Source organism: Hemicordylus capensis, chromosome 2, assembly GCF_027244095.1.
Source record: "Hemicordylus capensis ecotype Gifberg chromosome 2, rHemCap1.1.pri, whole genome shotgun sequence".
Lineage (NCBI taxonomy): Eukaryota > Metazoa > Chordata > Lepidosauria > Squamata > Cordylidae > Hemicordylus > Hemicordylus capensis.
In genome coordinates this window covers 106,691,993-106,714,387 of record NC_069658.1, presented here as the reverse complement: position 1 = coordinate 106,714,387, position 22,395 = coordinate 106,691,993, and the positions used below count along the sequence as shown (strand labels likewise).

Here is a 22,395-nt window from a genome sequence, read left to right as displayed (position 1 = left end):
ATGTATACAGGTTCTCAGGGTCACCGATTGCTATGGTGGTCATCCAGGAACTGAGGGGAAAGGCGTCCTGCTCACCTTAAATAATTGCCATGTTGGTCAGGTGGGGCAGAGCATGAATGCCACATAGAGCTGTGGCATTCCACACCGAGAGGATTCCATGCAGGCGCAGAACCCATTTCTTATTGATGCCAACGGATCAGTACCAGATCATAAGTAACAGAAAAGCAACCCATTTTTCAATCCTTTTTGCCCTGAACCTTGGTTCCATAGGTGGGTACCACTTCCACCACCACCCACCACATATGTCTGCCAGATCTTCAGCGGCAAGCTATAAAAGTTACATTTAGAATTGCCTATATGGCACATCTCAGTTACATATTCAAGATTCTAGTACATACATATCCTTTTCTCCAAGGCTTATATTTGCAGGATTTTGACATATATTTTGATAGCCCAAGCAAATCTTTCAGTCCCTTGTGGGCATCCATAAAATTGCATGTTTGAATATCCATTGCATGATGCATAGCTTATAAATTTTATGTATTTATTTATTTATTGTTAAATTTATATTCCGCCTTTCATTAAAACAATTCCAAGGCGGTTTACAGCAAAATATAAAAAGACTGTAAAAAAGACACAATTAAAATATTAAGCTAAAAATATAAAACAAATCTGTATAAAAATTTGAAATAAAAGCAATACAGAGACAAAGAGCAGCAGCAGAGAATCAAATAAAAGCCTGGGGGAAAAGCCAAGATTTTACACTCTTTCTAAAAGCTGTGGTGGAGACCGAGGAGTGAATAGCCACCGGGAGAGCATTCCAGAGTCTGGGGGCAGCAACAGAGAAGGCCCTGTCCCGCGTGCACGACAACCGAGTCTCCCTCATGGTCGGCACCCGGAGCAGAGCCCCCTCAGATGACCTCGTCAAGCAGGCAGCAACTCTTGGGAGCAGGCGGACCCTCAGGTATCCCAGGCCCAAACCAGCACCTTGAATTGGACCCGGAAACAAACTGGTAGCCAGTGCAACTCTTTCAAAATGGGTATGATGTGCTCCTACCGGGCAGCTCCAGATAAAACCCTAGCTGCTGCATTTTGCACTAGCTCCAGTTTCTGGATATTCTTCAAGGGGAGCCCCACGTAGAACGTGTTACAGTAATCCAGCTGTGACGTGACTAAGGCATGGGTAACTGTGGCCAGATCTGCCTTCTCGAGAAAGGGACACAGCTGGTGCACTAACTGAAGCCATGCAAAGGGACCCCGGCCACCGCCTCCACCTGAGTTTCCAAAAGTGAGCCATAAACAAGAAATATGCACAATTGAAATAAATGATTTGTTTTTCAGAAGTTCTTGTGCTGTATATAAGTTTCTGGACATACATTTCCTTAATTTTTTTGTCAACTTCAGTCCATGTGTTTGTCTTCTTAAAAGATTGGAATAGTCTGTTGCAGAAAATAGCCTATACACTTATCAGATTACACATGTATTTGTGTTTTTAAATATTGGGAAGAGAAATACTTGCATAGGTTTCTACCAAAATTAAGAATTTCCAAATTTGTTGGATTAACTGAAGAAGGTTAAACACCCATTAAAATATTTCCCACTGAAATAACTGGGACTTGAAAGTGTCTAATTTTGACTAGATTTTGCCCTTTTATTGACTTTTTGTTAATGTTAACAAGGTCTGAAGATCCCCCTCCCCCCCACCATTTCCCAGGATGGCTGGTACAGCATATCCTGATTTGTTTTTGTACTTTGAAAAACCGCTTGACCTCCACTCAGTGGTCAAAAAGATTAATTAAACTCGTACCTGTACTGTTGAATATAAAATTTCACAATAATCCTCACAGCATTGCCCTTAAATCTTTCTTACGCAGTTTAAGACAGATGGAACAAGAAGCTATCAATCTGGAAGAAGAGTCTGAGCAAGCAAATGCTAAGATTAAAAAAATTAATGCCGAGAAAGTAAAACTTGTAGCAGAATTTACGCAACTAATAAAGGTAAATACCAGTTTCTTAGTGTGATATTTTAGTTTTGCATGTAATTTCAGTTCATTGTGGAGACTAGTGGCTGGCTGTCTTGAATATGACTTATGAATTCACTCTATATACACAGGGGCTGCTGTCAGCCCTTGCATATTATTAAACTATTCCAATTATTTGGCTGTGTTTATCAATTTGATTTATATCTTGCATCTTCAGTCCTGCAAAAGGCCCCAGAGTAGCTCACAACACATATATGAAAACCACAAATCATTTGAAACATTAAAACTAATTTAGCATCAACAATTTCAGACAAAAATCTTAAAAAACGGCAAAACTATCAAAAGAAAAACCGAGGCAGAAACAATACTAGATAAAGTGTGCGTCAACAAGGCAATTTTAACTAGCTGCCAAATGCACAAAGTGGAAGATGAACTTGCTGGACTCCTTGGGACAGTGTATTCCATAGACTAGACACTGCTGTGAAAAGTTCTATTCCGGTTTCTGTGATTTCCATGCCTTAAAAGACAGCAAGACACACTGCAGGGCCCCTTCCATTGATTATTGTCTCATGTAACTTATGGTGAGTTACTTCTGTTTACTTCTCCCCCCCCCCCCTTATAAATTGGTAGATTTAAGTGCTGATTGACACATACATATACACTTGATATCTCCTCTCTTTATGGCTTGTCACTCAATGACTACCTCCATTTAGAAGTATTGTGCTTGGCATAGTGGGGGAGTACACTGCCTTGAAAGATGCTTTTAGAAAGTTACGAAATGACACATGCATTTGGGCTGGGCGGAGGGGAAGAGTTGTGTCACTTTTTCTCAGATATATTGTAGGCACTAGTTAATAGATGCTTATACTGCTGGTGCAGCCACAGTACGAACTGAAGAAATTATCCCTAACTAGGGAATAATTGCATTTTTGAAGCGACTAAATACTGTGTTTTGAGTGCTAGGAAAAAAGCAGTTTTAACATATCTGAGGCATTCCCCTGAGGCAGCATATCTGGATTGTTTGCAACAATTGAATTACGGTGCAATACAGTCTTGAAAAGGCTGCTATATTTAACAGCAGCCAGTAAGGATGTAGTGCTAGTAGATTTTTCCTAGTATTTGTCCCAATCTAGTTTATTCTGTAGGAGGGTGGCTGTTTCTGTTTGGGTCCACTGCATGTGTTTTAAACTTTTGCTAGGCACTCCTGGGTTTTTTATGTATGACCTCTGTATATGTGGAAAGTATAAGCATGTCTTGGCTGAGGGGCACAGTGAAGAAAAGGGCCATGTGTGATGTCACATCACCTCATGGGATTTACCCTACATCAAAAGGACCAGAAAGGTTGACCTAGAACACGTAGCAACAAAGAGACGCAGGACACAGAAGATGCTCTTAAACAGCCTTTTATTTATATTCAAAGCCCCAGGATTACTTCCCCACTTCTGGGTTGATCAGGATAGGGGTTCTTGACTGGGGTATGGTTCCGTTGAAGCCTGGCCTCTCAGGATGTTCCTTCACACCTGAGAACAGTCTTCCCCTTCCGATGAGCAACTTCACCCTGTTCTCCTCACAGTGATTGCCTTCTGCCAGTTAAACGGGCTCTTTGGGAAGCTCTGTTGGTGGCTTGAACACTGTGTACAGTCGTTGCCTGTAGCTGCAGGAATATCTCCTCTTCCTCTGCTGTAGGCCATTGAGCAATGCCCTTGTCCACAATAGCTGCTCCTCTTATAGGCCCCCACCTCTCCATAATAAACTGCCTCCTGCTTCAGTTGGGTGTGTCTGCTTAGGCCCAGTGATACCTGCACCTCAGTTCCTGATTGAGGCGAGTGGGCCCCAGGTTTCCTGAATCTTGTCTTTATCCTGCTCCCTCCTAAGCCAGTTGCCCCTGAGCATACCGTGGGATATACTGCCACACTGTGTTTCTGAGCTACATGTAGGAAATAAGGTGGTTGCATATCTCTTGCCAGTGTGTTGTGTGGTATGGAGAATGCTTCAGATGTGAAGCTGCATGTGGCCTACAATGACACCTCTGAAGGCTGGTGTGGCTGAACTCTTAGAGACATGCATTTTTTTTAGATTAATATATGCTCTGAACAATAACAGAATATCCATACAAAATACTAAAAAAACCCCAATGACTTTAAACTACAAGAACTCTATACATTTAAAACTATATCTCTAAAATAGACCTTAGTTTCCTCAGCCACACAGTGTTTGCTCAGACAGAAAAGTGATTGCCTCTGGACTTGTACCAGTTGAAAGAATGATTAGTACTCCCATCTTCAGCAACCTCTTCTGAACCATATTTGTTTTGTGACAAAACAGATGTGTTTGTGTTCTGCAGAATTGTGTGACCCTGAACAAATACAAAATGGATTTGGTTCTACAGAATACCACAGCAACTTTCCACAAGAATAGTCTTGAGGCTGGATATAGAGCTGCAGCTGTACAGCTACAAGCTGTAGAGGTAAGGCTTCTACTTTTAATCCTGATGAATGAGGTTGAAGATCTATTAAACATTTGGGAGGCTATTTTGTACCATCAACAGCAGCAAAACAATATGGAGAGTTGCAATTATCACATGATCACAGTGGCTGGACAAGAATATTTCAGCATTTCATAATCTTTACCAACACATACACACACATGACAGGAAGAGGGGTCAGGAATAAGGTCACAGTTCCCTATTTCCTTCTCAGGGAAGCCCATCCTTGCATTTTGAGAACTGCGGACTCGGATAATTATGTAGTGATTAACTTCTTGCTTTTATGTAAATCATAAAACTGAAGAATTAAGTTGAATTCTATTGCTTCTAATGTGCTTTGGACTTATCACTACTTCTGTGTTAGTGAACTGTCTCAATTGCCTTTTAAGCTGCTTTGTACAAGTTGTGGCAGACAACTCCAATTCATTCTTTTTCTGTGGGAGACAAATGCCACATATGCCTCTGTGTCTTGTCGGCATAGGGATTCATTTCAAAAAGTAAAACATTGTCTCTTGGATTGGAATTTATTTTCCTTGTTAACATGCATGCACGTTTAAACATGTCATAAGAAGTTTAACATATTTTGTAATTTTTTTTTCTTGTTCACACAGCACCTTAGGTCGAGAGCTCTAGCATTATCTTAACTGATTTTGGTTATTTAATTCCTTTAATGAATGTGAGAGGCAAATGTGTATTTATGACCCATATGGAACAGTAAAGAGGCTTGTTAGCCCCATCTGCTCATTGGATAATTGGCACAGTCACTTTGTGTTTGACAACTGTTTTGAGAGAGACTTGTTAATTGTCTTACTTGGAATAATTTTTTTAAAAATTTTATTTTTATTTTTTGGTACATGGAGCATTGCACATTTGGGGAGAAAAACCCATCAAAGTACAATTCAGAACTTACATCACAATATTTGTTTTAGAATGTGCCTTAAGAACATGGCGGTCTTGTTTTCCTTCTGTATGAATTGTTCAACTGTGGTAACTATGGAATAGTGTTCTTTTCAGCTTGTTTCCACAGGAAAATATTGGCCAGTGGCTACTAATGTTTGGCAGACTTTTTGTCCCTCACTCCTCCTAAAGCTAGTTCAGCAGCTGATATTTTGTAGAGTATCTCTTGGTGAACTGATGATGGCACATGGATTATGTGCCAAAGAGGATGAGAATCCAAAAGTAAAAAACAAGGACAACATGTATTATTCCTTAGAGTCCAATATGTACGTGTTTTATACAGTAAGCTTTTCCTGAGCTTACTGTATGAAAATTGTCTTTTTAACCAATAAGAGATGCATGTATTCCTCTCTGCCTGCTGATTTCTTCTGTAAAATGAATGGAGCAGCCATGCCTGATAGATTCCACCCAGTATTATAAATTGGTTGATTTCTGACCTTTTGAAGCTCTTTGATATTTTTCTCACAGTTGTGCTTCTGGAATGACTCCTGTAGTTGAATATAAATATATGTGAAAAACTTATTGGAAATGAAAATAAGTATGTGTTCCTCCATTCTAAAAGATTCTAAGATTCTAAAATTCTAAAAGATCTTTGTGGTGGTCTGGTATCATTCACAGCATGGGCTCTGCGCCTGTGCAGTTGCTCCCGCAGAAGGATTCACTAGCTCCTTTGTAGCCATGCCCTTCATGCACGGAGCATGCTTGGTATCTTTGGCAACAGAGCACTGTTCTCCTCAGTTCCTTTCCATCCGCTGTAGTGTATGCGTCCTCAGGGATTCGCTCCTTCGACCATGGTTCCTGGAAGACAAAAACGGTAGCATTATTTGATTATTTGGGTTTTTAAAAAATGTTTTGACAGTCTCTGACCCTGCTCTTGCCCTACATTTTGAAGTTGTTTGCCTCCAGTCTAATGGACTTAAAAAAAAAAATTCCTTGGGCCGTGGCAGTCTACCCTCATCTGATTGACTTGTGCCTTTTTTGTCTGGGAGAGGACCACATTGTTCAGTCCTGTGAGATTTGTCTCTTGTTTTCTAAAGAGACCCAGAGAAGTCGGGAGTTGTGCTTGAGGGCCACCCTGTATGAAACCGCCATGCACCCACCAACCTCAGTGCCATTGACATTTTCAGTATTGATGCTTTCGAAGCAGTGTTCGGCTCCCAAATCTCCACACGAGTCTTCCCCTGGTGCTTTTAAGAAACCATGGGATCTCCCTAAAGAATCCCACCATAAGCTCCACAAGAAGAGGAAGCATAAGGGAGGCGACACTGGACCACTCCTGAAATGCCAAAGGTCATATTCATCATTGATGCTGACACCATCCTTGAAGTCTTTGACATTGACCAAACCGGCTCTGACTTCAACTTTTGGTTCCTGTCTCAACATTGCCTTCATTATCAGCATTGATGGCTATCAAGCCACATTCCTCTTTGATTAAGTCTCCTGCATCACTGCGTCCGCAGCCCTCGTCGGTACCATTGACACAGACGCCTTCTGCCGTCTAAGTCATTCGATCCCATTCATCCTTGTCTTCTCCTGAGGTTGACAAGAGGTCTTCATCTGCTCCACCATCGACATCAGGTTTCCTACTGACTCCAATATCGACATCATTTGCTGCTCCGACCTCAACTTTTGTTTCTACAGTTCATCCCTCTCCGTGTCTAACTTGGCTGCCACCATCATCCGTTGTCAACAGACCTCCTCAGCATTTCTCTTCATCTTTGATGTTGCTGGCCTTCGGTATCGGCTTCCTGCCAACAATGTTGAGGGATTTCCTGCCGATGCTGGAATTTCAACTCCATCCTGGATTTTCTCTCACTACTCCATCTGGATCCACCTTAAAAGGTTTTTCACTTCACGTACTCAATATTGAGGATGAGTCCGATGCCCGAATACCTAAAGTGCCTAAGACACTATCTGCTTCTCCTGCCAAAACCACTCCTGCTTGCTTTCCTTCTCATTCCAGATCTCAATGGAAAAACCACCAGAGCTTTTCATTACCAACTTATTTTCCTTACCGTAGGAAACTAGATTATTGCAGCTCTCCTGGTGCCATTGACCCAGGTTATATCCGTAGACTGGAAAGATTTTGGGACCTGATGTATGCTCCCTAACTCTCTCTTCCCTACAACTACGAAGAGTTTCAGCTCTGGAAGTTAAAGAAATTGAGGTTCTCCACTGTGTCTCAAGGACAGCCCCCCTCCAGGTCCTCTCCTTTCAAGCGCCCCATGGATCCTCCTTCTGTTCCTAAGCCGCCACCATCTCAACCTGCAGTTCCACTTCTTCCACCTGCAACTCCATCCGCCTAAGCACTAGGTTCTTGGAGGAAGTAGCTCCATGTTTAGTATCTATCTGACAAGAAATACAACATAATCTACAGTTGCTTCTCCTTGTGTATGACTCAGACTGTTTCCAACTTTGCAAATTGTAATATGGACGTTGGTTTTCGAAGCATTTTGAACTGAAAGGGCTGACGCAGAACCTTAGGCGAAACGGAAGTTGGATTAGTGTTTGTGACTCTTTCACAGGGATATTGTAAAAGAACTAAACAAAAGACAAAAAACAAAATAAACAACTTAATGGACTCAAAACCTAACAAGAAGGCCTTTAAGAAATGATTGATTGATTGATTTCTATACCGCCCTTCCAAAAATGGCTCAGGGCAGTTTACACAGAGGAATGAATGAATGAATGAATGAATGAATAAGATGGATCCCTGTTCCCAAAGGGCTCACAGTCAAAAAAGAAACATAAGATAGACACCAGCAACAGTCACTGGAGGTACTGTGCTGGGGGTGGAGAGGGCCAGTTACTCTCCCTGTGCTAAATAAAGAGAATCACCACATTAAAAGGTGCCTCTGTGCCAAGTTAGCAATAAATGCTTTATTTGTAGAGCAACTATTTCGTCAACCGATGTCCACTCTAAATGCCTTCTTTGTCTTGAAGAGGAGCACAACACCACTAAATGCAAGAGTTGTATCTCCTTCTCCAGGCAAACCTTAAAATATAGAGCCTTATGGTTATGGACAGCATTGTTTGAGATTCCCTGATATGCAGAATGATCCTGCACCCCTGCAATCTCAGTTTTAAGGAGCTTCTCTCCAAGTCTGCTGACATAACCTGCCAGTCACTCAGTATGACTAAACTTCTCACCAAAACAGAGACCTGTATGCTGGCCAGTACCATTTCACTATGCAGACATGCCTGGCTCCATTTGTCCTCCCTTCAACAGGACATGTAGGACAAAATTGAAGACTTGCCCTTTGATGGTGAAAGTCTTTACAGCCAAAACTGACAACATCATGGAGTACATGAAAAAGTCCAGATTTACTGCCAGGACTTTCACTTCTGCGACTACACCACACACCTATCCCCAACGCTTCCGCAGGCCTGACAGGCCTAGAGTCCCCTTCAACAGATCTGAACTCGGAAATATCCGTCATTCTTTTCCTCAAAGCCAGACGCACCCATTCTCTCAGCATGCTAAACAAAGCCCAGAGGCTCCAACGCCTCTAAATAAGAACCTTTTGACTACTCTGTAGCCTTGCCCGTTGGTCTCACTCCTTCCTCTACCTGGCTCGCCCCCTACTTAGCATCCTGGCGTCTTATCATCTCTGATGCCTGGGTGTTAGGTGTCATCTTCACTGGCGATGCCATAGAGTTTGTCACCCTACCTCCCTTCTTGGGAATAAAATATACCCCACAACTTCTACACTTTTAGCGGAGGTACAAGATCTCTTATCCAAAGGAGCGATAGAACCAGTCTCACCAGAATCCCAATAGGCAGGATTCTACTCTCAGTACTTCTGAAAAGTCATGGCAGCCTACATCCCGTTCTGGACCTATGCTCTTGAAATGATTTCATACACACCAGGAAGTTTTGGATGCTGACATTGCAACAATTCCTCTCCCTGATATCTGGAGAGGAATGGTTCACCACACTAGATCTGAAGGACATCTATTTTCATATTGCCATCTGCTTCCATCACAGAAAATATCTACATTTTACCATGGGGGAATAGATATTTCAATACACTGTGCTTCCTTTCAGCTTGTCCATGGCTCCTCACATGTTCACGAAATGTGCGAGTACAATCATGAGAGCCAGCATAGTTTAGTGGTTAGAGAGTTGGACTAGGGCCAGGAAGACCTGAGTTCAAATCCCCATTCAGCCATGAAACTTGGTGACTCTGGACCAGTCATGTATCACTCAGCCTAACCTACCTCACACGGTTGTTGTGAGGATAAATATAACCATGTACACCGCTCTGAGCTCCTCAGGGGAAGGCTTCAAGCACTCTACAGCCTCTGTCTGCCAAGTACTGCTTCATTTAACTTCTATCAATCTGGTCTGTCTAATTCTTCCATAAAGGTCAATATGTCCACCCTGTCTGCTATGCACCCTGGCTGGGGTTCCACCTATCTTTTCTCCCACCCAGACTGAAGTGTTTTCTGAAGGGCTTGAATAACCTTTTCTCTCCAGATAGGCAGCCTGTTAACCCCTGGAGTCTCTCCTTGATCCTCTCTTCACTCACGGAAGATCCCTTTGAACCCTTATCTTCAGTCCTCCTCAAACTACTCACCTTCATTCCTCATTCACCATCACTACCACTAGGAGTGAACTCACCACCTTGAGGTTGACATCCCTTTTTTAACCATCTTCTATCCTAATAAGGTGGTGATGCGCACCGACCCTGCATTCTTACCCAAGATAGTGTTAGACTGCCATATCAATCAAGACATCTTCTTGCCCATTTTTTTTCTAACCCAGTGTCACCCCTTGAATGTTCCTTGCATTGCTTGCATGTACGGAGAACCCTTTTGTTTGACATGGCCCCACTAAAGATTTCCAACAGGCTGTTTCTGATTTTTGATGGTTCCACTAAAGCAGGCCTGCTCAACTTAGGCCCCTCAGGGGGTTTTGGACCACAGCTCCCATAATCCCCAACCACAGTGGCCAATAGCAAGGAGTTATGGGAGTTGTAGGCCAACATCTGCAGGAGGGCCGAAGTTGAGCAGCCCTGCACTAAAGGCTAATACATCTCCAGACCGAGATTGTCCAAATGGTTGGTTCAAGCTATCCTGCTCTGTTACGAGAAACAAGGTCTCACTCCGCCTTCTGCTCTCAAGGCTCATTCTACAAGGGCAATGGACCACCACAAAGATATAAGAGGTTGCTCACCTGTAACTTTTGATCTTTTGGTGGTCTGGCATCATTCACAACATCTACCGAGCCTCCGTGCTCATCGGATGCTCTTAACTTTTTTCTTTACCTGTCTCTTCTGACCAAAACTTCAATTCCATGACAATCATCCAGGAACTGAAGGAAACAGTGCTCTGGCGCAGAAGATTCCAGGCATGCTCTGTGCACGAAGGGTGTGGCTTCAAAGTGCTTCAAGGAGCTAGTGAATCCTTCCGCTGGAGCAACTGTGCAGGTGCAGAGCCCATGTGAATGATACCAGACTATCAAAAGTTACAGGTGAGCAACCTGTTTTTCTCCTGCAGAGGAAAATGCTAACATCAGAAGTGGCCTTTTGGACGAGATTCATACAGTCATTTTTATTTGGCAAGATGTGGGTTCAGTAACACCATTCCTTCTAATTCCAAAGTTGGGTTGATTGGGGCTGGTTTTGAGCTTGGGTGGTAGTTTAAAATATCATACAAATTTACAACTTGGGTATTTATGTGTAGATCTTTCTTTAAACAACATGTAATTGTATCATAAGAACAGCCCTGCTGGATCAGGCCCAATACCTATTTAGTCCAGCATCCTGTTTCACACAGTGGCAAGAGGTATGTGCATGCCCTCTCTCCTGCTGTTGCTCCCCTGGTATTGAGAGGCATCATGCCTCTGAGGCGGGAGGTGCCCCACAGCCACCAGACTAGTAGCCATTGATAGACCTGTCCACCACGAATTTGTCTAAACCCCTTTTAAAGCTGTCCAAGCTATCATGTGGCAGTATTCTTGTTCTCATTATCTGGAAAAAAAAATGCTTGTCCTAATACAATGTCTCTTGTTACCAGACCATACTGATCCAAACATGGGTGTGTGTTCCTACAAATGTTTACTATTTGAATAGTTTCTTAAGAAGTTAGGTCTGGTTAGGTAAGAAATCATTAGTGATGGTGACAAAATGTCTAAGTTCAGTCTCAGAAAATTATATTGGGAGCTGAGGAAGGCTCACTTCAAAAGAGAAATGAGCCCTTCCAGATCCCAAGCTTCTTGCCTGTTTGGAGAAGTTTGCCAACATTACCCTTCCTTAACCCTCAAATATATTTTCCTCCAGGAAATGTGACACCCCACATGGCAACTACACGTGACAGGGCATGGGATGAGAGTAGGACACCGCTGCCTCTCCTAGTGGCAAACTGTATCACAGTGACCAGAAGCACCTCTGTCTTGAGTGGGCAAGATCTTGTGGGATCACACCCACACACCCCTTTCAGCTGTGCAAGCACAGGACTACTTGAACTGCCAGCAACTATTTCAGGGACAGATTGGGGAGGCCAAAGAGGAAAGAGGAAGACCGATGGCCCTAGCTCTCAGGAGTGGGAGCAGGTGGGGTGAAGCTATTGCCAAGGAGAGGTGGAGGAGTTGGGCATTTTCTAATCTCCCTTCCTCCCCTGTGAACACTGAAGCCTTGGAGGAAAGGACCATGGGAGGAAGACGGCAAATGCTTGGCTGGCTCCTGTAAGCCGCCCCCCCCACCGGCCAGCTGTTTGCACCTTTACTTCCCAGATCCCCAGGATAAGTAAGAGCCGTGGTAGCAACTCTTCCCTTCATTGCAGCAGCCCTTAGTCCCAAAAGTCTCTAGCTATGTCTCTACGCAGGAGGAAAAGGTGTTGTTGCTGCTCTTGTTCTCCCTGGGGGACCAGCAAGTAAAAGGGAATGGTAGTGTTTTAAGGTTAGGAAGCTGACAGGGAGGCTATTTTGTGGAGAGGAAGACTAACTTTCTGGAACTTGAAATTGCTTTGGGGGGGAATAGCCTATTTTTCCTTCATTTTATGGGGAGTGGGGAGAAATCAGATAATTTCTAAACAGCTAAAGTGGAGTGCTTGCCCATTACTAGTAATCATCCTATTACAACAAATCAATATTATTTTTTGCCACTGGAGGTCTCCCTCATTGTTCATTACAGTAAATAAAATTGTACTAGAATATTGTGCTTACAATGTGCAAAGTTTATTTAGCCAATACCAAGTCTTCAGAGAGTTCAAGATAGTAATTCAGAGAACTAAGAAGATATTTAATATATAGACATTGCCTGATTTAAGAATACTGATTGTGTTATTTTGTATACAGTGAATATTTTTAAGTACTGCTTCATTAAAACTAGTTAAGCCTTTCGGGATGACTTCTAGCTATAGAACTCTTTTGCTCTGAAAAGCTGATACTTAAGATAGACAAGAGCACTTAAGTACCTGCCTCCTCCACTCCTGAAGTTCCTCTACCTTGATGCAGCCAGAAACTGTGTTGGGGCATAGATAGTTTTTGATGAGCAGTTAGCCATGGTCTGGTTTACTTTGCGTGCCTGTTTAGGACTCTGGCAGCTTGGATCGGAAGAACCTTGAGCAGAAGGCAAAAATGACTTAGTGCTGTTCTATGAATTCCTGCACAAGCACTGGTAGAAGACTGCTCATAGCGTAGAGCCACAATATAGCTGGGGTTACAGTCTAGTGCAAGTAATATAATAAATAAGAAACAGAAAAGCTATAACCTATAAATCCTAGTGGGTCAATTAAAAGGGTTTGAAATGAACTTATGCAAAGTCTTGCATGAGCTTGCACAAATGGAAGAACTTCTCTGAATTTGACATCACTTTGCTTACACGTTATTCTTCTGCTAAGTTGGAGACAGCCCTTCCACGAGGGGAAGATACTTTCTGTTAGTGGAAGTACATCTTTGGATCCAGGCCAGTTATATTTGACATGAAAATTGTGTTTGTTTCTGTATAGGTTTTAGTGGTATCGTGGATGTGTGGTAGTTTTTGTACCTTACAGATGAGAGAAATTACAGAGCATTTCTGAGAAATTATTCTGTTTCTGTGGTTCTGATAGTTGTCAACTATTAGAAGTGTGACCAGGATGCTCTTTCAGGCTTAGTGTTCGCAGTGTGGCATTTGCTGGGGTCTGTGAACTGGTGGAGGGCCCACTAATAATTGGAACCCACCAAATAGCCACAGAGATGTTAAAAATGCATTTTATTTTTAGGGAAGTGTGTTTGCATGCACACGGCAGTGACTACATGGTGGGAAGGACGGGGGCAGTGGCTCTTGTTCACAGTCGGGTATGCACAGTTTGAAGCTAGGCTGCTTCAGCAGCTAGGCTGCTTCCCTTCTAGGTTGCTTCACTTGAAGCTTTTCACTGTGGAACTTGCAGAGGCTTGGCAGGCCGTCAGCCTCGGTACTTGGATTTAATTCAGCCTTCAGGACTCCTGTGGCAGTCAAGGAAGCATAAACTCTGAGCCCATTCTGTCTGTGTGTGTGTGTGTGTGTGAGAGAGAGAGAGAGAGAGAGAGAATCAATATGTGTGTGCACGTAAGAGAGAGACTCCCTGAGTATTGCCTTTTGTGTAGTAGTAATTTTTATTTCAGTCAATGACCAGCAAAAGCCTTTTGTGCATATGAGAATAAAAGGTGGTGATTCCAGTGTGGTGAAATAGATTACTCACACTAGGAAGACGTTGGTTCAAGTTTCCACACAGCCATGAAGCTTACTGGGTGACCTTTTGAGGTCATTCACATGAGCAACCCTACTTGGGCTTTCACAGCCCTACCCAGGTGTGGCTGCTCATATGAAGCACCGGGGTAGCCTGGGTTTTTTTTTAACCCTGGCTTATAGTGAGGTAGAAGGCCTTTCTACCCCACTCCCTGGCCGTAAGAGCATTCATAGAACCGGAAGGCAAGAGCACCCGGCAGTGGAGAAATCCCCCAATGCACTGGGCTCCTTGCATGGTATATTGTGGGGTTTCTGGAAACCGGGGTTTGTTTCTCTGGCCTCCAGATGGCCACACTGCTTGCTGCAGCATGGATTGTTTGGCACGCAGGCAGTGTGGCTGAAAACTTCCCACGATCATCTGGTGGGGAGCTAGGACCAATCCTGCCTCCCCCCCCCCAGCCCCACACACAGCAGCCATGTGAACGAACTTATTATCCCTCCTCCCAATCTACCACATAGTGTTGTTGTGAGGCCAAATGGCGGGAGCAAGTATGATGCTCTGAACTTGTTGAAGGAAGGATGAGATACAATCGTAATGCCTGACTGAATGAATGTTTTTCTTGAATGTCATGTGGGCATGTGGAAGAGTGCATGTGTGTACATTTTCCTGTGTCTGCATATGGTGTGTTTGTCTTGAGGGGGGATCACTGCAGTTCTCCTGCTTGGAGCCCTCCAAAACATGGAGCAAACTCTGTAGTTCGAGGCAGGGCTACATTTAGGTTGGGGGATCACATTCTGTAGGCCTGGCACAGACAAATGTCTGACTCAACTCAAAATCAGTGGGGTTTCATCAGAATAATATTGCTCTTTATTTTCATTGCTTCTATATATAGCAACAATTTATGGAACTGGAAGAAAGAAAACGCACTCTTCTTGAGAACTGTAAAGGTTTAATGAGGAAAGCTCGGCAGGCTTGTAACCTTCGCGCAGATCAAGAACTTCCAGATGATTTGAAGGATGTAAGTATCGCAATCGTGGAATGATCATCTTCCTGAGGCATGCTCCAATACTGTTCTTTCGAACTGCGTTCAGCCATTGCTCCTGTTGCAAGCCCTCTGGTGGATAGAATAGTTCTTTATGCTTTAGTAAGGTAGCATGTCCTCTCTGCTTCCTGTTTTAGTGACTTCAAATAGGTGAAGAAAAAACTTGCGCTCTTTATTATAAAAGCCTTTCTCTGCCTTCTCTTAAGCTGTTTATTAATGGAGGTCCTGACTGGACCTATAAATCTATAAACATAGATTTTCTATACATAGATTTGGAAAAGGCTCAATTTTGAGCCAATATTTTTGTTGGACTGTTCATGAATTCATTTAAAGATTTGTATTCTACCCTTCAAATAAAATTTCCCAGGGTAGCTTACATAACACTGTATTTTAGCCATAATTACCAGAGATTGTTATTGGGCTATCTGTCATGTGCTATGCCCTACAAAATAATTTTCTTCTGCACCTTACCAAAAGCTGGCATAAATGCCCATTTATTTTTCTGTTAGTCATGGTCCTGTTGTCACTGTAGTTTTTGGTTTTTTTAGATTTCCCATGGTCTGTGTGTGTAGCAGTGGTACCTGAACATCTGGATAGTGATTCCCTGCGGCAGTCATAATCATGGGTTCTACACCTGCGCAGACCTGCTCCGGGTAGTAGTCATTAGCTCCTCGAGACTCTCTTAACCGCCTCTGCACTAGCCTGCAGTTCACTATATTGGCGGTTAGGCATCCCACTCTTCAGTTTCTTTCTTACTGCTCAGGGGTGGGGAACCTTGGCACTCCAGCTGTTGTTGAACTACAACTCCCATCATCTCCAGCCACAATAATTGTGGCTGGGGATGATGGGAGTTGTAGTTCAACAACAGCTAGAGTGCCAAGGTTCCCCACCCCTGGCCTAGGTGTTCAGACGCTTTGGAAAGTTAAAGCTCCTCAGCTAATTGTATTCTTGATTTACATGTATTTCACCTCCGGACTGACTGACCATTCTTCGGATAATACAATAAAACGTATAACAGGATTTTAAAAAAAAAACCTGACAGAAAATTGGCAACGGACTAACGGAACGGTAATCGATAAGCTCAGCGTTTTTTATGCCCCATACTCCCCTAACCCATCCCCATGAGCGAGGGATCAGTGCCTAACACCACCACGATTAGGGGTGGAAAATCTAAGGACGGCACCCGTGAAAAAACCACATTTAAAAAGTGCCAGGGCTGCAGAAACAAACTCCCTTCAACTGACGGGCATCAGCTTTGTCTCCTTTGCCTTTGAGAGGGGCACCCTGCCGCATCTTCCGATAACTGTGCCGGCTTCTCAAAACAGACTTTAAAAAATAGGTGGGCCTAATGGAGGATGCGTTGTGCCCACCTACAGGGAGCTCCCTGCTTTCTCCAGGAACTGCACAACCCTCGCAGTCTAAAAACCCAGAGAAAAGAAAGCATAAAGAGCTATCGAGCCTCACCTCCAGTCCACGACATCGAGTGGGCTCAGCATCGGCTTCAGCACCGCTAACTAAGCGAAAGAAATATCGCCATGTGGGCCTGTGGAGACTACCCCTTCTCCTTCGGGGTTGCAAGAGACTCACCTCCGACATCGTGCAGTCTCACTCTCTCCGGCCCCGACACCGCAAATGTCTCCAGCGCAACCAAGCTCGGTACCAGCTTCCCAGGCATAGACTAAGACAAACCGTTCTGGAAAACACACTTCGAAGCCGAAAGAGCACACAGCCAAGTCACGAGAACATACCTCGACATCGAAGACCCCCTCGACTTCAATGCATATTGCCCTCCCGTCGACATCGAAGGGGCATGCCTCCACTTCGGATCAACCCAATGAAGAGGCTTTTACGCTCGAGGCCGAAGTAGCTGCACTAGAAGATGACAGTACTATTCATACAGTTTTTGATACCGAGGAAGCTATTCTCGATACTGAAGAGGCTATTCTCGATACACAGCCAACATGTGATGCAAAACTCGCCCCAGTAACCCAAGGGGAAGATCTAATGTTGTCCCATCTGCTTCGCTCAGAGGAAACTACTACTTCCACTTTGACTTTTAGAGGATTCCTCCACCCTGGTCTAGACCATGACGACCAGGAAGAGGATGTCGAGGATTCAGCAGCAGATGACGGAATCCACTGATGATACAATGGAACAGTGGAAAAAATCAAAATTGACGGCGAGAACCTTCATGGCCTAGACTCAGAGGTACAATACGAACAGGTACTAGCTGCCGCAGAAACGTCAGAACTATTTTCAACGTAATGACCGTAGAGATTACCGCAAGCCCTGGAATCGATACAATAAGAGGTTCTAAATGGGGGGGAAACAGGGCTGACCAACAAATAAAGAACAAATCTGGCCAGCAGAATAAACAGCACCTGTGATACCAATTAAAGCTTAACAATGGTGCCCACTTGGGGATAAATGCCATACCTACACAAACCCTACCATTGGTCACCACAGGGCCCAACACCGACTTGTGTGTAGCCAGTAGTTCCATCCAACTGGCAAGTCATGCATTAGCATGGCGCAATATAACATCAGACTGCTGGGTGTTGCACATAGTCCAAACGGGATATGCTGTTGAATTCATAACTCTGCCAGACTTTACAGGTATTCGGTACACCCCCGAGACTGAAACCCTCAGGGAAGAGGTACAATCCTTGTTAGAGAAAAAGGCAATATCTCCTGTACCTTGGCCATTCTACATGTAGAAGAGGGAGGATTGCTTGCAACGTTATCATACAGAATTTTTTCACCTCAACATCCCTGAGGTCCATAATTGGGCGAATGCCGCCATCCCTCTTGGGAATCTGGAAATACCTTGAATAGAACCCTGAGAGACAGGATGGCCATCTGCTGCTGAATCCTCGACATCCAACGATTTAAAGGATGCCTATTTCCATATTGGCATACAGGCAAATCACAGGAAATACTTAAGGTTTACCCTGGGCACACAAATTTATGAATACAATGTTTTGCTATTTGGGCTGGTTACAGCCCCTAGAGTGTTTACTAAGTGCATGGTGGTTATTATTGCGTATCTCCGACTACAAGGAATTTCTATTTTTTCCTATCTCGATGATTGGCTTGTGACAGCAAAGGAAAGAGGCAAACTAGAATCTCACATTGCGACAATCAAGTCGCTTCTAGAACAGCTAGGGGTGAAGGTCAACTGGAAGAAATCGCACCTGACTCCAGCCAAACGCCTACCTTACATAGGTGCGTTGTTGGACATGACAGCTCAAAGGGCGTTCCTGCCAGAGGACAGGTTCTTACGCATTTGCAATTTAGTACACCAGTTTCAATTAGCCCCACGAAACATTCAGGTAGTCCTAGGCCTAATGGCATCCTGCACCACAACGGTGAGATATGCGAAGCTGCAGATGCAAATCCTTCAAGAGTGGTTCTTACACTCGTTCCGCCCAAATATGGACCCACAGTGGAAAGTGCTTCTGATGCCAGATCGAGTCCTGGCTTCTCTTCGATGGTGGATGAAACCCACAAACATGTTGGCCGGGGATGCCTTTTTGGATGGAAGTGCCAACCCTGACGTTGACCACGGATGCCTCACAGCACGGATGGGGTGCCCACTTAGGAAGCCAGAAACGAAGCGGGCGATGGAATCAACAAGGAAAGCGCTTCCATATAAACTTCCTGGAGCTTCTAGCTGCATTCAAAGCTCTGCAGGCTTTCCAGCACGTGGTACACGACAACACAATACTTTTACAGATGGACAATACTACAGCGATCGCATACATAAACAACCAGGGCAGCACAGTGTCTGTTTCTCTATGCCGATGGAGCCTACAGGTGTGGAACTGGTGCATTGCCAGAAACATTCATCTTCAGGCCATCCATATAAAGGGCAAGGAAAACGTGCTGGCGGATGCGTTGAGCAGGGCAGGGTCCCTATACCAGCACGAGTGGCAGCTGCACCAACAGCTGGTGACCGAGTTGTTTCGGTCATGGACAACCCTGATAGTGGACCTTTTTGCAACGGCTGAGAACAAAAAATGTGCAGAATATTGCTCAAGGATGGGACTGGGAGACGCCGCCAAGGGAGATGCCTTCCAGTACCGCTAGACTCATGCTGTCTTCTATTTGTTCCCACCATATCCACTACTAAACAGAGTAGTGGCCATGGCTTGGAGGGTGGGCTTTTGAGGAAAATCCTTCTGAACAACAGGAAAGAATCAACGTGGAAGAATTACGAGGCTAATTGGAAGAGGTTTGCAAGTTATGCAAAGGCCAAGGGATTCAAGCCAAGGGATGCCACGTTATGAAACGTCCTACAATACCTCACGACCTTGAAATCGCAGGGCTTAGCCAATGTTTCCATCAAGGTACACACAGCCGCTATTTCCTCCCGCCACCAGGGTTGGGATGGAAAGACAGTGTTTACCCATCCACGAACCAAGGACTTCATGAAAGGCATAAATAATGTATACCCACCTGTTCGGCCAGTAGAGGAGAAATGGAGTCTGTCCCTGGTGCTGTCTGCATTGACACAGGAGCCCTTTGAGCCCCTGTCTACGACACCATTGAAGCTACTAACGTAAGACGCTTTTTCTGGTTGCCATCACCTCAGCAAAGAGGGTGAGTGAACTCCTTGCTCTGCGTATGGATAAGCCTTATACTAGAATTCATCCAGAGAAGGTGGTAATGCGTCTGGATCCAGAATTCCGGCCTAAGATTGTAACCAACTTTCATATCAACTGTGACATTACCTTACCTACCTTTTTCAGGAATCCATCTTCGCCCCTTGAAAGGGCAATGCACTCCTTGGATGTCAGAAGGGCAATCCTCTATTATTTGAAAAGGACAAAGCCGTTTCAAAAATCTAATCATTTGTTCCTGATGTACAGGGGATGGAACAAGGGACAACAGCCATCCTGCCAACGTGTTTCTGCCTGGTTGGTGGAGTTGATCAAGTGTGCATATGAATGCCAGGGAAAGGATGCCCTAAGATCTGTAAAGGCTCACTCAACAAGGGCTTATTCCACTTCAGCGGCACATATGGCAGGTCTGCGGATGACAGACATTTGCTCTGCGGCATCTTGGGCTACTGACCACACATTTGTGAAACATTATGCCTTGGACCTACGGTCTGCAGCGGAGGCTAGATTTGGCAGAGAAGTTTTGAAACGGGTGTTACAGTAGTATGCTGCACCCACCTCCAAGAGAGCAAGCTCGTTAAACACCCATGATTATGACTGTCGCAGGGAATCACTATCCAGATAAACAGGTTGCTTACCTGTAACATATGATCTGGTAGTGATTCCGTGACATTCATAATACCCGCTCGTCCAGCCCCGCTGCAAACTGCATACTATGGGTCATACTGGAGTTAAAGCATTAGCTAGTACATGCTATGTCGGTCAGCCAGAAACTGAAGAGTGGGACGCCTAACCGCCAATAATAGTGAACTGCAGGCTCGTGCAGAGGCGGTTAAGAGCGTCTTGAGGAGCTAATGACTACTACCCGGAGCAGGTCTGCGCCAGGCGCAGAACCCATGATTATGAATGTCGCGGAATCACTGCCAGATCATATGTTACAGGTAAGCAACCTGTTTTTTCAGCAGACACCACAACTTGTGTACAATGATATATTATGAGTAGTTGCCCCCAAGGAAGAGTAATTATAGTCAAAATTGTGTTAGACTGCTCAAGCTTTTTCATAACAGATGGTTCACATCACTTCTCTGAAGTCCATCTCTTGGTTTTGTTTCTGCCTTGTTAGTACTATCCCTTCCCAACAAAAGAAGGATCCTACTGGATTAGACTGTAGGTCAATCAAACCCATCATCCTGTTTGCCACAGGGTCAGTAAGATGCCTCTGGGAAGCCCACAAAGAGCATCTAGTCCTCTTCCACTGTTGCTCCTAGCAACTGGCACTGCCTAAGAATCTGGTGGTTCCATATAGCCACCATGGTGTCACCTTTTTTCTGTCCAATCCAGTTAAATCTTAATCCCAAAGGGGACATGGATTACTGGTCATGGCAAGACTCTTCTGGTTCCTATCCTTTCTGCCATCTCCTACCTCTGGAGGGCCTACTCGTCTAAGTTGCTTGACTGAAGGGAGAAGGTTTGAGCAGGAAGGAAAAGTGGCTGTTGATAAGAACAGATAATATATAAATGGGACCAGAAAAGATTGTTTCCCCATCCCCTCTTTCTTTCTGACTTCAGTTTTGTCTCTTCACAAGGGGGCTAAGATGTTGCAGACATATGAAGCTGCCTTATACTGAGTCTTGTTCCTACCCAAAACTAATTGGATAACATCTCCCTATTCTGATGAACTTCCTAATAAAAGAAAAGGTTCCATCAGCATATTAATGACATTTCACTTCAACTCTCTGGACATTATGAGCATCATAAAGAAAATAAGAGGAGGTGATATGTTTCTTCTCCATCATCCTCACTATAATCCTGTTTGTGATTTCTGGTTGAGAGCCTGTTGTGGAGGAGACCCAATCCAGATTGTTTCCTCAGTGTATGATATATTTGAGGGAGTTCTGACGAGTTTAGTCATGTAGGACCAGCTAATTCTGAAAGAGGTGAAACAGGAGAGAATTGACTGACCAAGCAACCAGAAGAACTACTATCATCTGGCACTGACTTTGTTGAAAGGTCTGGCAGAGGAGGTGAAAAACTGGGTGCTGCTTAGGTTGTAGCTATTCTGCATCTTCCCAGAGGAGCAGGATGGACTACTTTCATCACACAAGATGTTGCTGGTGTTGCTTGGATGATCTAAGAAGATTATGATCTTAGCTACTGAGGATTGTATCCCCAAGGATGATTACAAGGGTGATTGCAATACATGGGTGATTGCAAGTTAGATGATTTCAAGCTGCCCTTGGCTTTAGGTGCTACTGCTTGAACAAGTGTCAACAAATGTAGGCTAAGCTCACTAGCCAGCCATTATTTGTGTAAGACTCCATCCCCTCTCTTCCCTCAGATCCTTTTCTGGCTCAGAGGCAGACAGGGCTGTCCTGAGAGATCCCTGGCAGGGACTGAGGCAAACAGGCAATGTGGAGCCCCCTTCCAGTTAATTTTCATGGGGGTTAGAAGAGCAGGCCCTGGGCAGTTACCCTGCCCTAAGGACAGCCCTGGAGGCAGAGGGCTTAGGAGAGAAGTGGGTCTTCTGTCATTTGCACTGGGATATGGAGAGGATAAGAAACAGTGGGAGCCCTCTGGTCAACTGAGGGGGCTCTGCTCCGGGTGCCTACAATGAAGGAGGCTCGTCTGTCGTGCACTCGGGACAGGGCCTTC

General features: G+C 44.3%; 1 protein-coding gene across 3 annotated transcripts in view; it reads left to right on the top strand.

Moving 5' to 3' along the window:
• Positions 1 to 22,395, top strand: part of SMC5 (structural maintenance of chromosomes 5) — a 101,596-nt gene that overhangs the window by 60,956 nt on the left and 18,245 nt on the right. For all 3 annotated transcript variants that reach the window (XM_053298092.1, XM_053298094.1, XM_053298093.1), the window contains exons 16-18: positions 1,875 to 1,998; positions 4,327 to 4,449; positions 14,972 to 15,097. In XM_053298092.1, coding sequence (XP_053154067.1) covers positions 1,875 to 1,998; positions 4,327 to 4,449; positions 14,972 to 15,097 — 373 coding nt within the window. The remainder of the gene's footprint in view (positions 1 to 1,874; positions 1,999 to 4,326; positions 4,450 to 14,971; positions 15,098 to 22,395) is intronic.